Source organism: Gymnoscopelus braueri (assembly GCF_963280865.1).
Source record: "Gymnoscopelus braueri genome assembly, chromosome: 11".
Taxonomy (NCBI): domain Eukaryota; kingdom Metazoa; phylum Chordata; class Actinopteri; order Myctophiformes; family Myctophidae; genus Gymnoscopelus; species Gymnoscopelus braueri.
The window spans coordinates 5,843,339-5,855,636 of record NC_137613.1 but is presented as its reverse complement, the minus strand read 5'-3'; the positions used below and the strand labels follow the sequence as shown (position 1 = coordinate 5,855,636).

At 46.9% G+C, this 12,298-nt stretch overlaps 1 protein-coding gene across 1 annotated transcript in view; it reads left to right on the top strand.

Annotated features, from left to right (window-relative positions):
• fam83hb (family with sequence similarity 83 member Hb) overlaps positions 1 to 12,298 on the top strand; it is a 40,254-nt gene that overhangs the window by 23,709 nt on the left and 4,247 nt on the right. Inside the window, exons 3-7 of the mRNA XM_080441913.1 lie at positions 287 to 658; positions 5,232 to 5,396; positions 6,093 to 6,217; positions 6,945 to 7,577; positions 8,302 to 10,801. Of these exons, the coding sequence (XP_080298039.1) occupies positions 287 to 658; positions 5,232 to 5,396; positions 6,093 to 6,217; positions 6,945 to 7,577; positions 8,302 to 10,801 (3,795 nt within the window). The remainder of the gene's footprint in view (positions 1 to 286; positions 659 to 5,231; positions 5,397 to 6,092; positions 6,218 to 6,944; positions 7,578 to 8,301; positions 10,802 to 12,298) is intronic.

Below are 12,298 nucleotides of genomic sequence, written 5' to 3'. Positions count from 1 at the left end.
CTGCCTGCCTGTCTGTCTGTCTGTCTGTCTGTCTGTCTGTCTGTCTGTCTGTCTGTCTGTCTGCCTGCCTGCCTGCCTGCCTGCCTGTCTGCCTGCCTGTCTGTCTGTCTGTCTGTCTGTCTGCCTGTCTGCCTGTCTGTCTGCCATGTCCCCTTCACCATGTGCCTGTCTGTCTGTCTGTCTGTCTGTCTGTCTGTCTGTCTGTCTGTCTGTCTGTCTGTCTGTCTGTCTGTCTGTCTGCCTGTCTGCCATGTCCCCTTCACCATGTACCTGTCTGTCTCTTCAGGGTTACTATGAGTTCCTGCAGAGCTCAGACATGGCAGAGTTTCTGTGTCGTCCAGAGATCGACCACATCAAGGCCACGCTGCAGGCCCCGGGGGGCCAGCAGCAGCAGCAGACCCAGCCCGGGGGGGTCCCTGAGCTGACCTATCACCCCGAGGGAGGGGGAGGGGGGGTCCCCGATACGGACGACGGCTCCTCCGACACCTACTGGCCCATGCATTCGGACATAGCGGCGCCGGGCCTGGACCTGGGCTGGCCTCTGCAGCAGCACAGCTTCATCGGCCCCACGGAGGTCACCACGCTGGTTAACCCCTCGGACCCCGACATGCCCAGCATCAAGATGCAGGCCAGGAGGCTCATCAAGGACGCCCAGCATGTGAGTACTGAGTACTGGGGGTGGCAGCAGTTCATCATGAACACATTTTTGGGTGGTGAAACCGCCCCTATAAGTGAGATTTGGAAAAATGTACATTTTCCTGCGCTGTGATCTGGGCCCAGGAAATTAGTAGAATTATCCTGCGCTGTGATTGGCCAATCACAGCCTATTCAGGACTGTGATTGGCCAGTGTCACATGACACATGTGCATAGCCCTATATAAGCAACCATAACTTGAAAAAAACCAAAATTTGGTTTTTTTCAAGTTATGGTTTTGTCCATCATAAAGAGTGTTTCAATAAATGTATTTATCCTTTGTACATGATTGATCGACTCCATTCAGTATTGTGATTAGCTAGCAAGACACCGCCCACTTCACACAGGGTGTGATTTTTAGATTTGTTTTGGCTATTAAAAAAAATACAAGCTCATAGCGTGGCACAGAGTGCTGCGCTATGAGCTTGTAGATCTGCAATGTTTTGAAAAATCGTGAAAATGCGTGCAAATCTTGGTATATATTTTTAAGTGAAAATGTAACTCAAATCTTTGCTTCTGGGGGATTCTACAAATGTATTCTAAATCCTAACAGTTTTTTTTTTTAAATGTTGCTTTAATATTAGTGGCTCTCAAACTTTTTTCATGTCAAGGACCACCAAAGTGATATGTATTTGTCCGTGGACCCCCATCTCAAAATATTTTGATACCCAGAAGCAAATATTTTAGTTAAAAATGTATATATACATATTCAAATATTTGCATTTTTTTCCCCCTAAATTAGTAGATCTACAAGCTCATAGCACAGCACTCGGTGCCGCGCTATGAGCTTGTAGATCTGCTATTTTTTTAATAGCCAAAGAAATCTAAAATGACACAGATGCGTTCCCGGTCTTAATGGGTTAAGAAAATAATCGATACGTTTGTAAACAATTGATTAATAATCTCTCACTATTTTGGGCATGTCTTCATAGGCGAAAAGTCTCCGAAGAATTCCAAACAATTCCCCAAAATTCCAAACAATCCCACAAAACGTCATAAATAGTGAAAAAAGGCGATCTACAAGCTGACATTATGTGGCATCGCAACGATTTGTGAGCTTGTAAATATGCTATTATTTTCACTATTTTTGCACACAAAATATAGAATTAAAGCCGGCCTGAGCATGCAGCCAGGGCTCTATTAGCTCAACGGTAAAAAGGTCAGCACTTGCGCAGGAAACCGGGTTCAAATCCCCGGAGGGTAGAAGAGGAAAGTTACATAGTGCAGCTTTAAGTTGTTCATCAATTTGTTAAGATATCATTTATTTATATATATGTAAAGCTTATGATTATTTGTTTAACCCATTAAGACCTGGGACGGACGCATCTGTGTCGCTTTTTGATTTGAGCTAAAAAAGCATTATTTTACACTTTGGGCTATTCAAAAATAGCAGATATACAAGCTCGTAGCGCGGCACCGAGTGCCGCGCTACGAGCTTGTAGATCTGCTATTTTTGAAAAATCGTGAAAATATCTGCGAATCTTTGAATATACATTAAATTTAACATTTTAACTCAAATCTTTGCACCTGGGGGGGGGGGGTTCCCTGGAACAAAACATTTTGAGATGGGGGGTCCGCGGCCAAATACATATAATTCTGGGGGTCCTTGACATGAAAAAGTTTGAGCACCACTGATAAAGAAACATACGTTTTTTTTTCAGAAAACTGTTAGGATTTAGAAGACATTTTGCAGAATTGGCCTCAGGTCTTAATGGGTTAATCAAAACATCCAGTAAATAGAGCGTCGCAGTTCCCGCCCACTTCCTGTTTTTTTGGTGCCGGAAGAAAAAACTCAATGCATTTTTCCATTGACATTTCCAAAAATATTTATATCTATTAATTTAAGCCTCGAATCAAGCCATCATGACATGACATGAATCATGACCATAAAACGTTTTTTTCTGTGATTTTTTTTTATTTTATATTTAATTATATGATATACTATATTTAATAAATACCCTTTGTTTTGCCGTTTTCAACAACAAAAAAATCACAGAATCAAACGTTTATGGTCATGATTCATGTCATCTCGTGATGGCTTGATTCGAGGCTTAAATTAATAGATATAAATATTTTTGGAAATGTCAATGGAAAAATGCATTGAGTTTTTTCTTCCGGCACCAAAAAAAACAGGAAGTGGGCGGGAACTGCGACGCTCTATAATGGACAGTTTCAGCCCTGAGTGAGTGAGAGGGAAGGGCACCAGAGAGGGGGGGAGGGGGGAGGGGGATATTTTAAAACCTGCATGTCTGGTTCTCTGTGGATTCTTTCTCACCCAAAGCAAAGCAGACAGACATGAGAGAATGGCATTTCAAAGACAAATGTCAAATTTTATTACCGTCTATTAGTCATGTCAGAAAAACTCATTATATGACGTTCGTTAATGCACTGAGTCAATATTATGGTTCCTAAGCACAGTGTTAAAGGAGCTGTAAGCCATATTTTTTTGATTAAAACGAAAAAGTGTTTTGTTAAAAAGTTAAAGCTCTGTATTGTGATTGTAATCATTTGTTGGGTAACAGTGGTTCTCCATGTCTCTCTCCAGCCCTTTAGCTAAACAAAAGTACATTTTCAGGTGGCTCGCCAATTTCGTCCAATCGGGAGAGAGAACCCATTTATCTCCTGATTGGTTTAAATTCGTATCCTGACCTGAAAATGTATTTTATCTGTTCACTAAAGAGCTGGAGAGAGACGGGGGAAACCCCTGTTACTGAACAAAACACTCCTGCTCTTGCACTCAGCAATGATTACTATGGGAATAATATAGAGCTATTTAAATATGGAGTTAAATGGGCCTGATAAATGAAGGGCTGGTAGCATCACACATACACACACACACACACACACACACACACACACACACACACACACACACACACACACACACACACACACACACACGTGCATGTGCACGTCAAACATTTACGCTCCAATACTGTTCTGTTAGTTATGCTTCTATGGCATTGTTCCTCTCCACTCCCCTCCTAATGGAAAATTAAGCTTTGCTTGAACTCATATAAATAAATACTAAATGTCATCAAACCTGTTTGTCTGTGTGCGTGTGCGTGTGTGTGTGTGTGTGTGTGTGTGCGCGTGTGTGCGTGTGTGTGCGTGTGCGTGTGTGTGTGTGTGTGTGTGTGTGTGTGTGTGTGTGTGTGCGCGTGTGTGCGTGTGTGTGCGTGTGCGTGTGTTTGTGTGTGTGTGACCGGCAGCGGTTCCGGTAGGAGACACAAAGAGTCTCCTTTGTGTCTCCAACCGGAACCACTGCCTACCTGGTCATCAAATTATTGTCTTAGGAATGAGACAAAAACAACACAAAAAAAACCGCTCGCTTTTGAGATTTTCTAGTGGCCCTGAGAAGAGGTTTGGGAACCAGAACCACCGTGTGTTTTTCTCTGCCTGTCAGCGTATTAGAGAGTCTGTTGTGTTTTAACTTGTACAAGGACGCCAGGCGGGGGGGGGGGGGGGGGGGAGAGAGAGAGAGAGAGAGAGAGAGAGAGAGAGAGAGAGAGAGAGAGAGAGATAGTTGCCAGATTCTGTGAGAGAAACAAGCAACCAGGTCTAGGAAAACCAGCTCCAAAAGAAGCGACTATGGGCCACATGAGCACTTTAACATATGCATCAGCTATTTGAAAATAGCAGATCTACAAGCTCTCAACGCGTCGCATGAGAGCTTGTAGATCGGCTATTTTCAAATAAAATCTGTAGATCGGCTATTTTCAAATAAAATCTTATAATAAGCAGATCTGGCAACCCTGGAGAGAGAGAGAGAGAGAGAGAGAGAGAGAGAGAGAGAGAGAGAGAGAGAGAGAGAGAGAGGGGTAAATAATTGACTTCAGTTAGTGGTAATACAATGAACACACTTATTCACAGCAGCTGCTGCTGCTGTGTGGATTAATGTTAGTGTATATGTTGTGTACTACAGTATAGTGTATCTCGGGGCACCCGAGCTTAGGGAACGCCCTTCCGGTGAAAAAACAGAAGGGCGTTTTTAAATAAACAATAAAATCAGTCCAGTCCACCGCACCTCGCGACCACCGCGAGCGCGAGACGAACCGAATGAATCGAAATAACCGAATTATCCCCCCCAAAAATTAACAAACCCACCCGAAAAAAAAACTGATTTTTTTTTCCATTCCGGCTCATAGTGCGACACCGAGTGGCACGCTACGAGTTTGTAGATCTGCTATTTTTTGAAAAATCTTTAACATTTGTGCAAATCTTTGAATACATATATTTTTTTAAACAAGATTTGTAACTCAAATCTTTGCGTCTGGGGGTCCCTGGAACAAAAATATTTAGAGATGGGGGTCCGCGGCCGAATACATATTATTTTGGGAGGTCCTTGACATGAAAAAGTTTTAGAACCACTGATATAAAATATTTATAGCTTGAAAAAAATGTATTCAAAGCTTTGCAAAATTGTTCAAGATTTTTTTTTATCTTCAAGTTTGTAGCCGCGCTACGAGCTTGTATATCTGCTATTTTTAAATAGCTAAAGAAATGTTTAAATGACAAAGATGTTGTTTGTCTCCAGGTCATCGCCGTGGTGATGGACATGTTTACAGACGTGGACATATTCTCGGACCTCCTGGACGCGGCGGCGCGTCACGTCCCCGTCTACATCCTATTGGACGAGCAGAACGCCCATCACTTCGTCGCCATGGCGACCAACTGCAGAGTAAACTTGGACTTGGTTCATGTGAGATACCTTCTGTTTTTTTTTCTCTTTTTCTTAACAATATATTCAATCACATTTTATCTGGTACAGGCCGTCTCCTCAAAATACCACAATTACATCATTTATTCACCTAAGAGTCATTTGGTTATTGCTAAATCTCGGTGGTGGAAGAAGTACTCAGATATTTTACTTAAGTAAAAGTAGCAATACCACAATATAAAAATACTCTGTTACAAGCACGAAGTGCCACACTACAGTATGAGCTTGTAGATCTGCAATTTCTTAGAAAAAAATTGAAAATGTGCGCAAATCTTTGAATACATATTTTTTCAAGCGAACATTTGTATCTCAAATCTTTGCTTCTGGGGGTCCCTGGAAAGAAATAGTTTGAGATGGGGGTCCGTGGCTAAGATACATATAATTTTAGGAGGTCCTTGACATTAAAAAGCACCACTGATATTATAGCAACATACGTTTTTTCAAAAAAACTGTTAGGATTTAGAAGACATTAGTAGAATCCCCCAGAAGCAAAGATTTGAGTTACAATAAAAAAAAAATATATATATATATATATATACAACGATTTGCACAAATCTTCATCAATAAAATAGCAGCTATTATATAAATAGCTGCTATTTTTGAATAGCCAAAGAAATCTAAAAATGACACAGATGCGTTCCCGGTCTAAGTTTCCATGTATGATGTGTGTTTTTACAGATGATGCGCGTCAGGACGGTGGCAGGGATCACGTATTTCTGCCGGACGGGGAAGTCGTTTAAGGGACAGGTGAAGGACCGCTTCCTGCTCACTGACTGCAGGGCTGTGCTCAGTGGCAACTACAGGTACTACACCAACAGCATCTCATCTATTACAGCGGAATATGTTTAGTTTATTAGTAACATTCATTGTCAGGTATTCATTCATTCATTAATTCATCCACCACTGCCAGTGGTTTGACTTTATTTTGAGTCGTTTTGACGATCCACAGATTTTTTTTTTCAACCCTGGATGTAAACAAACGATGTCTCGTTGGTCTCTCCTCCTCCTTTCCACCGGAAAGAATTACATTGTCACCACGATCGTCCGTTCTGTAGTTATCGGCAGTTGAATAAAGCTCGTTCTCACCAAAAACGCAATCTGGGAAACGAAATCCGAGATAAATGTATTTTTATGAATCTGATAACATTGTAGCGGACGGGGTGAAAATGTTTTATATGATGTCATTTCCGGGTCTATCCTGACATCAGGGGACCAAGTCCCCCTCCTTTTTTCCCTCTACAGTATAATAGAGGGAACACGTCACCTTGTGAGCTTGCAGATCGGCTATTTTCGCCAAAGAGATTTAGCGTAGGAGTCTGCACCAAATATATTTGGCGAAAATAGCCGATCTACAAGCTCACACCGTGACGCCTTATCGGCTATTTTTTTTGCCAAATATTCGCCTATTACGTGACATGCCCAGAAAATGGAACTCTAGGGTTCATGTGGTTAATGACGCCGTGATAAAAACAACTGGTTTTAATCCCGTTTAAATTAAACGACCGTCGTCTCTCGCTCCTCTTCCAACAGTTTCATGTGGTCCTACGAGAAGATCCACCGCTGCATCGCCCACCTCTTCCTGGGCGAGCTGGTGGCCACGTTCGACGAGGAGTTCCGCATCCTGTTCGCCCAGTCGGAGCCCCTGAGCGTGGACCAGTCCCTGGTGGTCAGCTCCCAGCTCGCCAACTCCGAGACCAGCAGCACCGGCAGCAGCAGCTACCTGAGCGGCCTGAAGAGAACCCAGTCGCTGCGCAACCCCCGCGGCTTCCTGCGGCAGCAAGGCGAGCTCCCCTCCTCCGCCCTGCCGTACGGAGGAGGAGGAGGAGGAGCAGGGGGAGACCTCGACCGGAACCCCTCCTCGGCGGCGCTCCCCTTCCGGAGGAACGACGCGTTCCGACACTCCAGCATGGACGTGGTGGGGGGCGGCGGCGGGGGGAACCCGGGCATCACCATCGGGAAGTACGCCCAGCAGCAGTTCCGCCTGCAGCAGAGCTTCCTGGAGCAGGGCCGCTCCATCGTGTCGCGGCAGATGGAGAGCTCCGCCGGCGGCTTCAAGAGGCACAGCTACGCCGAGGGAACCCAGGAGAACTACTCGTCCTCCAGGCACTTCATGAAGAGCAGGGTGATGAACAACCTGGAGGAGAGCACCACGGACTACCACAGGTTGGTTTGGTTTGGCTGCACGTGTTGTTCATTTCGTCGACCCTAACCCTAGGAAAATGTCTGTCAACTACCTTTTTTCACTGACGAAAACGAGATAAAAACTAAGCTACGATGACTAAAACTATGACTAAATATACTGAACATTTTGTCAACAGATAAAAACTAGACTAAAATGTTATGGAGGGACTATAGTGGAGAAGAGATCCAGTAGAACTAAAAGATAAGTCATCATGGGTGCGCGCGCGGGTGCTCACGCAAATAGTGTGAGCTTGTAAATCGGCTATTTCCGCCATGCAGCTATAAGTGAAAACCATTTTGATGCCATCACGGACCGCCAAATGAGTCTGTTAAAAATTACAATGAACGTTTTTAACACTTTTCATTTTTTTTTCTTTTGTTAAATTTAACTTATTTAAAACTGCCTTATTTAACTCATTTCTGACAACAGTGTAGACGTTCCCCAGAATTTTGTATCTCTCTTTTTACTACTATACTTAGGTCTGTGAGTATTTTTTCTCTTCTTTTTCTCTTTTCATATACAGAGACAGGGTGCAGGGTTAAAAAAAAGAGGGATATAATTGTTCATGCATATATGCACCTGTACCTTTGTAACCTTAAATTGAATTCCCTTATAAAAATATATAAAAAAAAAATTACAATGCATTTACACATAACATCACTTCCCTAGCCAAACCAATAACAAACCCTCATGTTTCTCTCACAGGGAGCAGTCCCAGAGCAGCTATTTCTACCAGGAGGGTCAGGGAGGAGGCGCTGGGTCCGGCCACGGGCATTACGACCGGCTGAGAGGCCGGGTTCCTCACCTCCCCGTAGACCAGTATTCAAACTCCAGCTTCGCGTCGGAGCCGGACGCCGCTCAGCCCGGGAGCTACGGCGGCCGAGGAGGAGACTACCTTTCATCCGACGACCTGCAAGGAGGCGACAACGACGCTCCTCCGGCCGCGGGGAGGTACGACGCCGGCTCGGGCCACAAGAGGCCCGCCCTGGGCCAGGCCTACGCCTGCCAGAGCTCCCCCACTCAGCCCCACGCCCCGGAGAAGCACCCGTTCCCCAAAGAACAGCATCATCACCCCGCTCCGGAGCGCGACGCGGACCCCAGCGTCAGGCAGGGTCTGAGGAGCTGGAGGATAAACTCGTACCTCAGCGCCTACGAGGACGATCAGCTGGAGGAAGGCCTGGTGCAGCCCATGGGACCCCCCGACGCTTTCGACGAACCCCAACCGTCTTCTAAGCACCCCGATGCCTCCGCGCCGCCGCGCTTTGGCACCAGGGAGCAACAGGACGTTCCCTCCAAACCTCTGCCGGCCATCCTGAGACCACGCTACGGGAAGCCGGTCCTACCCGACAAAGACTCGTCGAACGCTCGAACCACCAAGTGGGACGGGACGACGACTTCCTCGGGCGCCGACTTCAAGTCGTCCATTCTGGAGAGAGAAAGGCAAGAGCGGGAAAAGGAATGGGACCGACGAGGATCGAGGGAGACGGGTTTGGACGCGGACTTTAACAAGGAGGCTCCGGAGAACTCGCTCTCCAAACACGAGTCCTTCCGCACGCGCATCAACCCGCTCCTCCAGCGGAGCTCCCGCCTGCGCTCCTCGCTCATCTTCTCCTCCTCCAAGGTGGAGACGCACACTAGCGGCGGCCTGGGCCTGAAGACGGCCACGGAGGAGGACGAGGAGCTGGACCCGCTCCGCACCTCCACCATCGTGGCCCAGATCCTGGAGAAGAGGAGGTCCATGTCCCGCGAGCCGTTCGAGTGGAAGAAGAAGGCCGAGGAGATGGAGAAGGAAAGGACGAAAGAGAGGGAGTTGGAGAGAGACAAAGAGCGGAGGGCGTCGTTGAGAGAGGAAAGCGAACCGAAAGAGGAACCTCCCAAACCCGGCAGGGAGGTGTGGTCCCCGCCGAGCAGGGAGGCGTGGTCCCCGCCGAGCGGGGAGACCACCAGCGCGTCTTCGGAACCACGGTCGTCGTCGTCTCTGAACATGAACGACCCCGCCAGTCGACTGCAGTATTTCAAAGAGCTGGCCGCCAAGAGGAAAGCGTCCAGGATGGAGACGGAGACGTTGTCGCTAAAAGCCACGGAACCGGCTGAAAAAAAGGCGGACGTTTCCGACAAGCCTCTTATGATAAAACCCCCGACGACCAAGATCCCGTCCGTGTCCGTCACCCACCCGCCGGAGCCTGAACCCAAGAAGCCGGACGCCGCCGCGTCCAAGCCGCCGCCGCCGCCGGAGCTTAACCGCAGGCCTTCGCTGAGCGCGGCCAAGCCGCCGGCGGTGTTCGCCAAGCCGGCGCTCGTACAGCTGAAGCCGGCGGAGTCCGCTTCGTCCAAGAAAGAGGAGAACGCGTCGGAGGTCCCGAAGAAAGAGTCCATGATCAGCTTCAAGTCCCTGAAGCCGCTCCCTTCGCCTAAGATCTTCAAGAGGGATCCGCTGAAGCTGAAAGGGCTGGGCGGCACCCGACGCTCCTGCGGCGAGGAGATCCTCACCGCGGCGGACGCCACGGACGCGGAGAAGAGCGAGATGAAGAAGGGCCGCTCTCACAGCTCCTCCAGCATGACGCGCGCCGAGTCCAAGGACGGCCTCCTTCAGGGGAAGAACACGACGGGCTCCAACACCTCCATCAACACGCTGGGCGTGGAGGGGAAGGGCGAGGGCAAGCCGCTGGACTTCCTCAAGAAACAGACGCAGCGCCTGAAGGGCTTCCTGGGGCCCAAGGACAAGAAATCCGCAACCGGAGACGACAAGACCATGAGCACCGTGCGGGAGATCGCCGAGGATTCGGGCAGAACGGCCAGAGACACGGCGGCAGCCGCCGCCGCCGCCGCCGCCGCCGCCGCCGCCGCCGCCGCCCACCACGACCAGTCGGCGTCCAATCACAGGACGGCGGCGCCCGCGACAACGGGCCCGTCTCGGTACCAGAGCGGCGGCTCGGTTCTGTTCAGCAGCAACCTCAGGGACGACACCAAGGTCATCCTGGGCCAGATCTCCGCCGCCAACAGCCAGAAGAACCGGCTGGAGCGAGAGGAGGCTGGACTCGGAGGGGAGCGGGACGGCGGCGACGTAGCGAAGGCGCTGGAGAGGCAGAACTCCCTGAAGAAGAACCGCTTCCTGAGACCCCAGACCAACCCCCAGGAGAGAGAGGGCCTGCTGAAGAGGATAGAGAGCATGAGGAAGGAGAAGAAGGTCTACAGCCGCTTTGAGGTACGTTAAGGTAGTGTTCGGTATCACTTCACTTCTTCACCCATGTAGACCGGGAACGCATCTGTGTGTCATTTTAAGATTTATTTTGTCTATTAAAAAAAATGCAGATCTAAAAGCTCATAGCGAGGCACCGAGTGCTGCGCTATGAGCTTGTAGATCTGCTATTTTTGAAAGTTTTTGCAAATCTTTGAATATATATATACATTTTTAAAGCGAACATTCCCTGGAACATTCCCTGGAACAAAACATTTTGAGATGGCAGTCCGCAGCCAAACACATATCTAAAAATGTTTTCTAAATCCTGACAGTATGTCGCTATATCAGCGGTGCTCCAACTTTTGCATGTCATGGACCACCCAAAATGATATGTATTTGGCCGCGGACCCCCATCCCAAACTACAGTATGTTGTTCCAGGGACCCACCAGAAACACAGATCAGAGTTAAAAATGTTCGCTTTAAAACACATATACATATTCAAAGATTTGCACAAATGTTCCACGATAAAAAAAATGGCAGATCTACAAGCTCATAGCACTCGGTACTATATCAATTATTGGCCTATAAGTAGCAGTGTAGCTGCTGGAAAATGATCTTTAGCTGCTTTCTGCCCAGTGCCCACCATTATAACAGAAATAACACAGTGTTAACAGATGTCACATTAAATGTCATAAACGGCTCTTTGAATGTTAACATGACGCAACACAACACAATGCATTTTGATCAGAAACAGAGTAAACATGTAATTGCTTTATATATACACACACACACACACACACACACACACACACACTCGCGCAAGTTTAGTGCAGTTCTAGTTAATGACAACCATATGGTGAGGTTTTGCCCCTTGTTTACCAGCTACAATAAGTATCCAGTAAATGAGAATGACTGATGTCTATACCCGTGGATTTAAGTTCTCAGTCTCACACGACTGATGCCAGTCATTTAGATTCCACAGAAGCCTTCCAAGGAATCATGTCGTGCACCGAAAATAGCCTAGATCTACTAGAGCTTGTAGATCTAGGCTATTTTCGGTTATTAGGTATTTTAAGATGAATGAGTATTTGAAGTGTTCAAACTAGCGATAGAATAGATTAGATTAAAGATAGTTTGAATTGGTCAAACTAGCTATAGAACGCATGTTTAGAAGCATCTTCCAGAAAAAAGAAAAAAAAACCCTAATGATGGTGATGTTTCATAAAAGCAAAGGGATCAATCTGCGATTCCTTCAACCGGATTGAAGAACATAGGATTCGAAAAATATGAGCAACACGTCATAATTCTACATATTGTTGTGCTAATTGTTTAGGAAACACTCAGTTATCACAAATCACAGAATGAGACTTGGCCAGACAAAATGTCATGAGATTCTATTTCGCTTTAATATTTAGATTTCTTTGTAACATTTGTAACTAAAGTCTTTGCTTCTGAGGATTCTACAAATGTCTTCTAAATCCTAACAGTTTTTTTTTTTTTTTTTTTTAAACGTGTGTTGC